Genomic DNA, 12,602 nt, shown 5'->3' with positions numbered 1-12,602 from the left:
AGTGCCCGTGTGCTCTGTCGCTGGGATCAGAAACAAGGGTTTGCTTTTAGACACTTTGCTGTTTGTTAAACGCTGGGGATTTCTGGTGAGTGTTACTTCACAGGTTCTGTAAAGGTGATTGGGGAGCAGTGCTTCATCTTAAACCGTGTGGAGGAATCACACACAACCAAAGGGGGAAATATCTGTATGATCGTATATTCATATTGTTTATCAAAGCATGCAAAAACCGTTCTATATGTTTGCATAGAAATGTCCATATCAGCCAGGTAAGTTGGTAATCTTGTAATGATAAAAGTGTTCCACATCTGTCTGCATCTGCACAGAATGCCTTGTATAGTCAAAACATCCTGGTGGCCTGTAGAGTCACTTTTTGGTAACAAATGTCAAAAGATAAAGATGAAAAACTTCACAGACATGTTGTCTTGATGCTGTCCCAGCTCTGGTGTAGGCCCATGAACAAGCTGTATGTTTGTTCCTTTATTTTTACTGGTATGATTGCAATTAGATTGTGTTACAGAAGGAATCTTTACACAATTTACACACTTCTGTTGTACTCATAATGCAATTAGAATGAGAATCAGTCAAATTCTCTCTATATTTTGCTGACATATCTGGAGGAGCGAAATTCGCTTCACTTTTGATCTAAACACAAGATCACTTCTCAAGTTGTTAACTGGAGTGTAAACAATGCAGCGCACACAAAAAAAGGGGTCTTGGAAGTTGTTTATTGCTAACTGCTGGCTATACCGGACATGACCAACATGTTCGCCGTTGTCCCCAGAGGCTATTTATCATCGTCAGATATAGCCGAGTATAGCTGGGTTCTGATATTGTTCCTTATACTACCTCTCTGTTACAGTTTATTATTATTAACGTTTGAAAGCAAATAAACCAAAATTGCTGTTCTTTTATACTGTTGTTATTATGACACTTTCACATGTGAGAAAGAATAAATTAATACAGTTTACAAGCTCCCATAAATTATTCATGTTATGTAAATGGACACTTTAAAGGTGCTATATGTAACTTTCAGAAAATCCTCATTCCTAGTGACACCGTCGGCCGTTGAGGGAACTGCAGTAGACCTTCTTGTACGCACTCGAGCGGACACCAGTGTTGCCAGCTTAGCGACTTTCTAGCTAAATCTGGTGACTTTCCAAATCCTCTTGGCGACTTTTTTTGTCCAAAGTGACTGGTGTTTCTGGTGTTTTGGAGACTCTGACATGAAAGCACGTATCGTTGTAGAGTTACTGTCCTTAACGAGCAGCAGGTGCTGCCATGAGCCCCTCCCCCGTCCCAAAGCACTCACAGGCGGTCAGTCTCACAGTAGCCTTGCTCAGCAGTCCCAGCTGCAGTCAGAGCGGAGAGGAGACCCACACCACTCTGCGTCCACACTGCAAATGAATTGCGCGAGTGCAAAGCCGCTGTTGATCCCGCCCTGGCTTACAGAGCGGGACGTAAATGTAACATTTAACAATACAGGACAAAGTTGATTTATGTAATGTGGGTCTAGACAAAGCATTAGTTGTGCATGAAGTTATTTTGAGAAGTGATGGCCCATTTCAATGGCATAATTAAAAAACAAAGAAACCAAGAATCAAAAGAAGAAAGTTTCTTTATAGTTCTAAATATATTTAGGGTGTTTTTTACTCACTTTCTGTCTCTCCCATGACGTTATTCCTCTCTCCTACAGCGTCCATTAAAATTACATGACGTCATTTAGCGACTTTTAGGACAGCCAATAGCTACTTTACTACACTCGCACTAATGAACAAGCATCCAGGGTTTTTGCTGAAGACGCACGAAACTGAGCATGATGCTCAACCTCGAAAACTCACCAGCTCTGTTTACTTTTCACTGACGAGATGTGTTCATTGACCGGTATCATGTTGACCGGCATCATGTTGTCCAAAATCAACACTGTTTGTCAAAATACCAAAGTTAAAATCGATGTTAGCTGGCTAAGTTATTTGTCAAGCTACACTGAAAACACTGACATACACACTTAGAGTATTTTGGTAGTCATAATGTTAGCGAGCATGCTAAGGTTAGCCAACTAGCTCTTATATAAAGACACTGTATATGATTTCAGCATTGTGCTTCGTAACCAAACGGTAAACTACGCCGGCGAACGAGTAAATCGTCCCAGGCATTAGGGAACATTCGCCAGGCAGGGCAGGGCGGCCGGAGAGAGCTGGGATGAAGCGCTTGTGCTGTGAGAGTAAAAACGCTGAACCTGAAGGTCTCCATGATTCGCATGCCCTGCCAATGTTGACTCTAGTTTCCCCGTCGGGGAAGGTCTCAATTTATCAGTTCCTCTACTATCCCATTACACGTTGGCAATAAAAAATGAGATTTGATTGATGAATATATGTAAAATCTTACATATAGCCCCTTTAAGTGTAATTCAAAGTTTAAAAATTGGTTTTAGTAATCTTCAAAATTGTGGAATGTTTGAGCAGTATGGACATTTCAGGAGATATACCTGACTACATTCATTATTAAGGCAGCCTGACAATTAAATGTCTGTCATACTGAGCCAGAGGTTCTCAGTGATGCAGCACTAGACAACAAGACAAACAGAGGGATTAGTGGCATAAATTTAATCTGAGAAAACATATTACCTTATTTACCACATAAAATGACAATCAGTTAGGCTTGCATGTTTGTCCAAAGTGACGTACAAATGAGGTACAGACCAGATTACAGTAGATTAAGGAGGAGTGCCTAAACACTCAGAGCAGTGTTCTGAACATGGTTATTTGGATTTTAATCTTCTGTTTCTTTGATGGGTGTCTAAAGATGTGCAAACCTTGAATAAAGTCAAATACAGTGACTGATAAGAGCAAAATAATGTGAACATTCACACAATAAGATTATTCATTTTTCAATAATTGCATATAATATGTGATGTGGAATTATCAAACACTTTAAACATGTTCCCAGGAATGTGTTTCTAACCACAAAGTCCAGTTTGTTTCAGTTAAGGCAAAAGACATCATTGAACTGAGTGTGATGAGGGGATCAAGGCAGAGGCAGATGAAATTAAATATTTCATTATCTTTCACACATTGAACTCACTTCTATGAATATCTCACGCTCCTGTGAGTGTCTGCTCCTGAGAAAGCTCGAACATTATCCTTGTTCGTGGGGATGGATGAAGAGTTCTGAAACCACGTTGCATCTAAAGGGCTTCATAAAGCTGATCTTCCAATACTTGACTTAGGTAAGCAAATATATTTGTTTTTAATTAAAGACTGTTACATTTAAACATTTTTATGCTCCTGAAAATGTATGGTTTTTAAGTAGATGCTTAACTAACTTGCTTTTCACCACTTTGACTGTCTGCACATACTAGTAACTTAATTTATAAACAAAATGAGCAGCACCAACTTAAACAGACACACTCTCTGTACTCTTGCTTTTTTGTTTTAAATGTGAAGTTAGGTTGCCAATAAACATGTAAAGTCAGTGTATTAACATTGTTACTTTTAAGAGTTAACCTTATATTTGCTTTTATTCATTACTTTGTGCATTATGTGCATGTAGCTCTTCAAGCCAGTGTGTACTGTTAAGACTGATGGCTAGCATGGGGCATTTAGCTACTCATGTTAGAAATACACTTTTTTTGTGCTGTAGCACACATTTCAGCCTTAAATGATTTTCTTTGCACTGTAGATTTATCTATTGCCATATTTCAACATGTTCAATGATAAATAAACTGTTTCTTATTCTCACAGAAGAGAAATGATGGAGACAAAAGGCTTCTTTTGGGGCAGATTGCTCCAAAGTAAACCAACCAGACCGTGGACTTAACACAGAATTTGGTGTTGGTCTTCAGCAGTGCTGATGCTGCACTGCAAAGAATTGACCGCCATAACAGGCTGAAAAAAGTGTAAGATTTTGTATTTGTGTTTTGTACACATGCATACATGTAGTGCAAACATTTCACTTCTGGATGACGAAGTGTACCAACATATTGCTGTAAAATACTGTAGATCTACAAAGCTTTGGTCTCCTAAAGGAATTTAATTTACAACATGCCAAACACTGTTTTAATCGCCTAAAAAGCATTTCTCATTTCTAAACCTTTATGTTTTTCTCAGGTCTCAACAACAGGGTGAGACAGCACTGGGTGTTTTATCATGTAGGCAACATTTGATATAAGTTAAAGTTCTTAGTGTACTCTTGAGTTTGTTAAGAAGAATATTAAGATTTGAATGGCTGCGTTAATGCATTAAAATCTTTAAATGCACTAATGGATCTTGATGATTCTGACTGATTTTTAAAATGCAGAATTTATTGCTCTTTCCACATTTAGAAATTTCTGTTTTTCATATTAACTTAAGTCGTTAAATAATTCCTTTGTTTTCTATTTTAATCTACTCAAATTATAATGATAACTCGAAAGGTTCAAACTTAACTGAATTCCAAACATATTGCTTGCCATCGCCTTGGGACTATGAATGTCTGTACGAATTGAATGGCACTTCGGTTGGCATCTGTTGAATATTTGTCATATTATTCAATCTGACTAAATGATCACTAACGATGATCATCCCACCGTGGGAGCCCTGGAGCTAGCATAACTAAAAAATGTAAATTTATAACTAACTGAAAGACTCAAAGAGATTATTAAAGTGGACTCCAATTTTTATATGTCAAATCAATTTAGCAGTCATGATGAGCACAACTCAGCCTGTGAATATTTCTTTATTTTATGTGGCTCTGAAAGACATTTGAAGCGTGAAGAAACAACACTGATAGTATGTTTGTAGAGACTGAAAGTCATTAACATAAAGTTATAAACATAAAGTTATAAGCTAGAGGTGTGTAATGGGATCTAGTGTTTTGGAATACTAGGAACTGAAACTCACTCTATATTTGCCTCTACTGCTTCAATTTTTAGCCAGTATTTTTTAAAGCTGCCCCTCAGAAGTCCCCCAACTTTATTAAATTGTGATCCTAAGTCATTTAAGTGCATTACTACACTGTTAAAGTGCTTGTATTTGAAGCATCCATATTGCACATTACACCATTAAAAAAAAAAAATGCTATTGGTCATGGTGATCATTCCAAAAGCCCCCAGGAAGCAGCTCATTGTGACTCTGCTTCTGGATTTCTGGCAGAGGTTATAACTTAACCAAGATTCTCCACGAGTCACACTCACACCAGCCAAGCTGCAGGAGAGAAGCAAACAAGATAGCAGAGAAGACAAACTCAAAATCCCAAACAAACCAGAACATGACTTCAAAACAACAAAGTCAACTCCACACTGACATGGAGATTGTTAAAAGTGTCAGGAAACTGAGCCCAGAGGAGAAAGGGAGAAAGCTCCTGAAGAGGGTATTTCAAGAGCTAAAAGAAGGGCTCGAGAAGCGCAGGAGAGAAGAAGAGGAAAGAGAGAAAGCACCTGAGAGATTGCTAAAAGAAAGGGAGAGAATTGAGGAGGAGAGAAGGAGGCAACAAAGTCAACTCCACACTGAAATGGAGATTGCTCAAAGTCTCAGGAAAACAAGCCCAGAGAAAAGAAGCAGAGAGCTCCAGAAAGAGATGTTGAAAGAGCTGAGAGAAGTGCTGGAGAAGCGCAGGAGAGAAGAAGAGACAAAGCACCTGAGAGATTGCAAAGAGAGAGGGAGAGCATTCAGGAGGAGAAGAGGAGGCAGGAGGCCAAACAGAGGGAAGAGGAAGAGATGAAGGCCAATGAAGTAAAGGCCTTAGAGCCCACCACAGGGCCCAGACTCACTCTGAGTGAGCTGAAACAGGAGCAGCAGAGCAGGTACGAGGAGGCTGAGCTTTGCTGCCTGCAAAGAGTGGACGATGAAGCCAGCTGTAAGTGCCTGTCCTCTGTGCTAAAGGGCCACAAGCAGAGAAGAAGACACACTCTGTTCAACAATGGGGTTGGACAATGAGTCTGATGAAGAGGATCTCCACCCAAACGGCTCCACAAGCCCCATCTCGTCTGACAAAGCCACCCTCGAGTGTGAAAGTATGTATCTTGTCTGTATCAATTTGTTCAAAATACCAAATAACTTTTTATGTAATACTACATCCTTTACTGTGTTACTGATCTTTTATCTTATCTGAAACTCCAGAACACCAAAATCCTCTGGGTCTCTGCACTGGCTGAAGAAGCTGAGCTACTGGTTGGAGAAGTGTAAAGATCACATGGAGAAGAGAAGGAGGCTCGCAGGCTCAAAGCAGAGGAGCGCTACGTTAAGTGGACCACCTGCAAACTGAGATTGTTTGTCTAAGCAGTTTCACTGCTACACAGAAGGCTTCATCTCGCCAGAAACAGCATCCTCAGAAAAGCCTTCCGCTAAATGTACATTGTATTGTTGTTTCCTGTATGTTATTATAAATGTGTGTTGTGTTGTGAACATCTGAGATGAACCTGAGTTTGACTTAGTTCAGGTGTTCTGAAATATACAAAAGTGATGGTCTTTATTTTAACGATTGACCTTGTGTGGTGATTAAACAGCCTACAATATTGACTTACAGTGTATTTTTAAAACACCTAAAGGCCGAGTTAAATTTCTTCTCTGCTGCCTTGTCACTCCGGAGTTAAAAACACATTTTTTCAACTGTCCTTCATAAATGTATGTTTGCCTTAAAATGTGGGACTTGTAGCAAACTTCTCTGCCAGGAAAGTAATATTCAAGTATCTGCCATTAAGGAGGGTGAAAGGCTTTATGAAGTCACAGGTAACAGGTGAAGTCCAAAGTCAAATCGAAGTCTGAAGCTTTGTCTTTCTCTCGCACCACCATGTGATTGACATTTGTGTTTTTAAATGAATCTCTCAACAAGTGATGGACAGATGTTGTAAATTTTGGCTGAGACATAATTGTCTTAAATATATTTCATTTATTTTTTAACTATATACTTGCGAAGCAATAGAGTGTTTATCTCTCAATAAAATTGTACCCTGCTCATACAGTGGCTGATCCATTTTATATTAAACATAATAAAAAGACAAAGAGAAAACAGAATAAGAAATATTTGTACCATTTTTAAAATATGGCACATAAGATTTCATATTTCCTGGGTATAAATCAATCATCTGGCTTGATTGTAGGGCTATATAAAATGTTAAAAGTCACTAAAAGTTTTGAACAATCCTTTGAGGTCTCTTTGAATTTTGGACAATTGGGTTTCAAGTCATCATTGAAAATGTTAAAGTGGAGGGTTTAACATTAGGGGAAACTTCATAAAAGCTCAAAGGATCACCAACGTCTGTCGGACTCATCCTCTAGGGATCATGCTCTCTATATATCAGTTTTTTAAGGTATGCTCACTTCAAGTTGATGGTGGTAATAATCATCAATCAAAAAGACCCAAAGTCAACTTACATTTTGTCAGTCAGATTTCAGCCTTAAGCCGCATCATGTTACACAGAGCAATGCAGGAGCAACAGCATGTCAGGCAGCTAACTTAACAAACTGAGTTTTTAAATGACCTCCCCTCGGTTCACAGATTTTTACTGCTGAATTACTGGAAAAATTGTCCTCTCCTCTAAAACAAATGTACCAATTTATTAAAACAGCTAAAAGCACTGAATAAAGTACTTTCAAATTTAAAATCAGTGTTTCGACCGCACTCTTCTGCTTGCAGAGGCTATCACGAGGAGCTGTGAGCTGAGCTTCTGCAAGCTTGTGTAAAGTTAAGGATTGCGTCAGTGTTCAGTGTTTAAAAAGGGTTTTACCAGGAACTGAGTCATCCGCAGAGAAAAGCAGCAGCAGTTTCAAATGTAAAATAGGTGTCCCTCTGACACTCTTAAGCAAGGATTCAAGTCCTGTGAAGTGAGTTAATCAAATCCTTTATGCAGTAAAATCATATAACATTGTGACTTGTAGTCTGAAAATCTTTAATGTCCATCCCACACCCGACATTTGTGTAAAACTCTGAAAAAGTGGGTCTTACAGATATAACATGAGTTAAGTAGCTTGATAAAGGAGTTTTGTGTGGCACTGAACTTAAAATGCGTATAATAAGTCAAATCTTGTTCTTGACCATAGACTGTATAAAAAGATGGACGACATGACAGCTCCCCAAAAGTGAAGCCAAAACATTTCGGGTGCCCCCTGCTGACTGGCTGCAGTTTAGGTCATAAAGCTCGCCTCCTCCATGGTAACAGGTGGGACACGGGTTAAACTATAAAATCAAAATACACGCCAAATAAATGTTTCTCAAACATGGTAAATATAGCTAGTTATTATCATGCTGATTTACGTTAATAAAGCCCGCCTCCTCCAATGTTAACAGATAGGACATGAGTCAAACTATAAAATCAAAATACATGCCACAAAATTTTTGGGTAACTAGCTGTCATTATAGCTAGTTATTATCATGCTGATTTATGTCCAAGTGTTCATTTTTCTGACAAGTTTATTTTTAATTTGTTATTTTGATGCTGTAAAAATGATGATTGACAGCTCTGTTGACAACTACGGCTCCGGCAGCCGTTCTGTTCCGGATTAGCAGAGTGGAGGACGAATGGCGAGAGGAAACGTAACTAAAACAATCCCTACAGTCATTGAAGTTTCCATATCTGTGAACGACCAACACAAAAAGCTGTTCTGCTGTTAAACACGCCGGTGTGCGGGCTCCTTGCTGTTTTTTCAGTAAGTTAAGTGTGTGTTTTGGTCAGCAGAAGTGGCTATGGCCGCTCTACCCACCGTTCTCTACTGCGCAGCCTCTGGCTCCAAAGGACGTCACCATCACAAGATGGCAGCGCCTATTGCGGGGACTATTTTGGCATCACTTTGTTACAATGGGAGCAGATGGAGACGTGTCGTCCATACAGTCTTTGGTCTTGACCTAAATCTGATTTGAGTAAAGCTTTAAAATGTTACAGCAGTCTGACCAGTTGTTATTGAGATATTGTCCTTTTAGTCTAAGTGCTGACTGTAATTCATGTGTGTAAAACATTATCATGAAATTACTTCAGTCATATTTCCATATGCAATATGATATTTCTAAATTTCCTCAGTCCTTTAATGGTACCCACCTGCCTTCAGAATAAAGTTCTCGGTTCTGTTAGTCCGGCTGCAGAGGAAAGCAGAAAGAAAGACACTAATGAAACTACAGCACTCTACAGCAGCAGCAGACAAATGACCAAAATTAGAGTTTAAAATGGAAACACTGATTCATAGGTTTAAGCCCTGACCTGCCATATGTTTTACTACCATTTGTGCCTCATTTAATATTTAGGACAATATTTTCCCTGCTGTAGTATTCTTGTATCTCCCCAGGAGATCCTCTGCAGGCTGGGAGCTGGCCAGCTAGCAGAGAAACAGAGAGAGCCAGGCTGTATTTGACTCTTAATGAAGATGCATTAATGCAGAGGGCAGCCTTTTGTAACTGATGATTATTGTTATAAGTGAAGGAACAGACAGAGTACTTTGATATCTTATAATTATGTTCACTATACTCTGATATACTACTCAACTTATAGTCATAGGAACATTTACATCCAAAAATGTATATACAAAAACATAAATAAAACTACACTGAATCTAATACAAAAAAATGCTCCTCCTTCCTAGTTCATTCGTAGGAATCCCAGCACCATGTTATCCATGTGCTGTGTATTTTACAACATGGTAAAAAAAACAATATAGTGCAAATACTCTGTATTTTAAATAAAGTACTGAATAGACAATATGGGTCATGAGAAGCATGTGACATCAACGCCGGAAGATTTAGGGCTCTGACTGCATCGTCAGGCTGCTGCATGTGAAGGTGAATTACAGCTCTTAAACATCAGGCTCTGCTGGGATAAAGGTTTGCTTTGCTCACTGACACATCAGCAGTAATGTCTGAGGGAGGACAGACCAGCTCACTGCACTCTGCTGACCACCTTACAATACCAAAGCCTTCCCTGTATCCTTCAGATAAACTTACCTTTCTTCTGTTTTATTTTCTCTCTTCAGGTCTGAGAAAGCAGGAGAGATTGCAACCATCCCACTGACCAGGGTGAGACCCCACGCTCCTCTGTGTTTTTTGTTGTTGTTGAGGTATAGACCAGAAGGCATATGTACATTCTGATTTGACATAATGCCTGTCAATTAAAGCTGTTTATTTCTGGTTGTTTCTTAATGCTATTTATTCTCAGATAGTCAAGAAGTAAAGGAGCCTCTTGGATGAATGGAGTGCAATCTCTACAACAATTTGACCTTTGACTTCTCTAAATAAATAAAAATATAGATAAAAATATATATCCTATCACCTGGATGAAATTTAATATCGTGTAAGGTTTAAGCAATGGAAAGGTTTGTTTTTTTATTCCCCTTTCTATGGCAGGCTTAGTAAAGGACAGACGTTGTGAACAAATTAACTATATCTATAATGATTTATAAACAATGACTCAACAGTAATAGAACAAAATAAATGGAAAAAATAATTACATCAAAAAGGAGACACTCAAGACAATGTGATAGTGTATCTACAATGAAATGTTCAGGTACCTTTTTGGTACCCTTATTACTGAAAGTGCTTAAACAAAAAGCCAAACTGCAGTATATTTTGTTTGTGTGTTAATTGCCAGCTGAAAGTAACACCTGCAGGGACGGAAAATGATTTGTGATGAAATCAGCTGCAGCATGATGTGGTCAGCATGTTTGTTATTTAATTAAACAGGAAGGAGGGCTTCTACCCTGCTAACAACTTCCTGGGTGGCTAATAGAAACATGCAGCAATTAGCTGTAGAGGCTGGCTCAGACTGGCTGACAAACTTACTGTAGTCAGAGTGAATATCTTATAAATAAAACTCTCAAACTGCAGCTTGGGCCCTCTATATGCACTACAAATTCACCCCTCCTCTCTGAGGTACAGTTAGAGATGGAACTAAAGTTAAGTGTGTCTTCATGAAATTGAACTGATGAGAGCCACACTGTATGTAGCTGTAAATGTTTTACTAGCAACATCTAACAACCTTCTGAATCTACCTTGACATGTTCTAAAGTACAAACACGTGCCTCCCTTATTCCTTGTCGTGTCCTCATTTTCAACATCCGCCAACATCCATCACCCTCCCCACCAACCCGTGTAGATTATTAATGAACGTTACAGGGCGTACTCCTGGGTGGCTGAGCTGATCCAGGTGTTTATAGCCATCAGCGTCACTGTGTCCTTCCTGGTGATGGGATCTGCCATGAAACACACCAGTAAGTTTAATATCCACTTGAATGTCAGTAATTCAGTCGGTTACATTAATGTTTATTACATATTGCTGCCACAGAGGTAAATAACATAATAGAAAATTGCTTTCTTTCAGAGAGAAGAAGTTAAATGCTTATATCAGTAGTTTTAGTTATGGCTATACAAGTGTTATGGAGTAGCTTTACCAAACTCAAAGTTATAACTTATTAAAGTTATACAATTTTTTATTACGTTTTAAGAAATACATTTATTCACTTTCATGTAGAGTTCAATTAAGAAACTTGACACCACTCTCATGTCTGTAGTAAAATAAATATTAAAGAGGAGGTATTATGCTGTTTCACATTTTAAGACATATATATAAAGTTACAATGTTGGCTGTCCAGACTAAACGTGGGTGAAGTTTCAAATCTGTAGGTAAAAGTATGTTGGAGTAATCCCCAGGCTTTTCTGCTCAGTCTGCTGTAAACGCCAGGTTTTTTTCTACACGCTGCTCTTTGTGACGTCACAAAGTGCAGCCTCAGCAGGCTGCGGAGAGCTGGCCAATCGGAAGAAAGTGGGCTTGTAGGGGTGGGGTCTCTCAAAGGGACAGAGCTGACTGAGTCGTTTCAGGCAGAGGCTGTATGAGGGCCTGCACAGAGCATCAGTGTGAGAAAAATTAGAATTTTTTTTAACTGTAAATTATGCTAAGCTACTTCACAGGTATCACAGAGTGAAATATGAAGCTTGAAATTAGCATAATACTCCACCTTTAAGCTACAGCCAGGAGGCAGTTAGCTCAGCATAGCATAAAGACTGGAGGCAAAGTGAAAACGCTGGCCTGGATATTTCTAGCATTGGCAACAGTCAATTGTAAGAATCAAAATTCCTGTTAAACCGCAAGCTAGCCAAGCTAGCTGTTTCTCCCTTCCTTCAGTCTTTATGGTTAGAGATAGGTTCCCTGTGCAACTGTAGACCCCGATCTGACAGAATGCGTTTGGCAGGCTGTAAACACTGCACTGCCTTTTTTGTTGAAGCCTACGATTAAAAAAAGAGTAGCTCACTGCGCTATTTTTTTCGGTTGTTAAGGCAACCACCGAATCATTAGCTGTCATTAACCTAACCGTTATTTTGTAAACTGCCCGCCTCGCCATTCATCCGATTGGACAATGAGAAAAAATGGCAATGACGTCGGGCGCTTTTCTGCTTAGAGTTGTTGAAAAAGTTTTGTCAACGTGAGGCGCTCTCACGTTTCCTCAAAAACGCAAGAGCAGAAAAATGTGAGGCGCTCAGCAATGCAAAAGCAGTGTGCAAAAAGCGCCCCCAGCTGCTTAAACGCACTCTGTCTCATCGGGCCCTTAGACTCTATTTAGGACCATGGGTGGGTTTTTCTCCGAACAGATGCCCCTTTTGATAATCTTGTGCATGCAGTTGGGTGAGGGATACACAGTCCAACAGTTGGT

The 12,602-nt window shown here is 39.2% G+C and overlaps 1 protein-coding gene across 1 annotated transcript in view; it reads left to right on the top strand.

Moving 5' to 3' along the window:
• Positions 1-12,602, top strand: part of LOC138606957 (uncharacterized) — a 75,118-nt gene that overhangs the window by 56,694 nt on the left and 5,822 nt on the right. Inside the window, exons 13-14 of the mRNA XM_069679448.1 lie at positions 9,933-9,975; positions 11,051-11,165. Coding sequence (XP_069535549.1) covers positions 9,933-9,975; positions 11,051-11,165 — 158 coding nt within the window. The remainder of the gene's footprint in view (positions 1-9,932; positions 9,976-11,050; positions 11,166-12,602) is intronic.

Source organism: Semicossyphus pulcher, unplaced genomic scaffold, assembly GCF_022749685.1.
Source record: "Semicossyphus pulcher isolate SPU_LCO1_2020_fin unplaced genomic scaffold, fSemPul1.0.p SCAF_4, whole genome shotgun sequence".
NCBI lineage: Eukaryota > Metazoa > Chordata > Actinopteri > Labriformes > Labridae > Semicossyphus > Semicossyphus pulcher.
The sequence above is the reverse complement of the archived record's forward strand: the minus strand, read 5'-3'. Positions and strand labels throughout refer to the sequence as shown.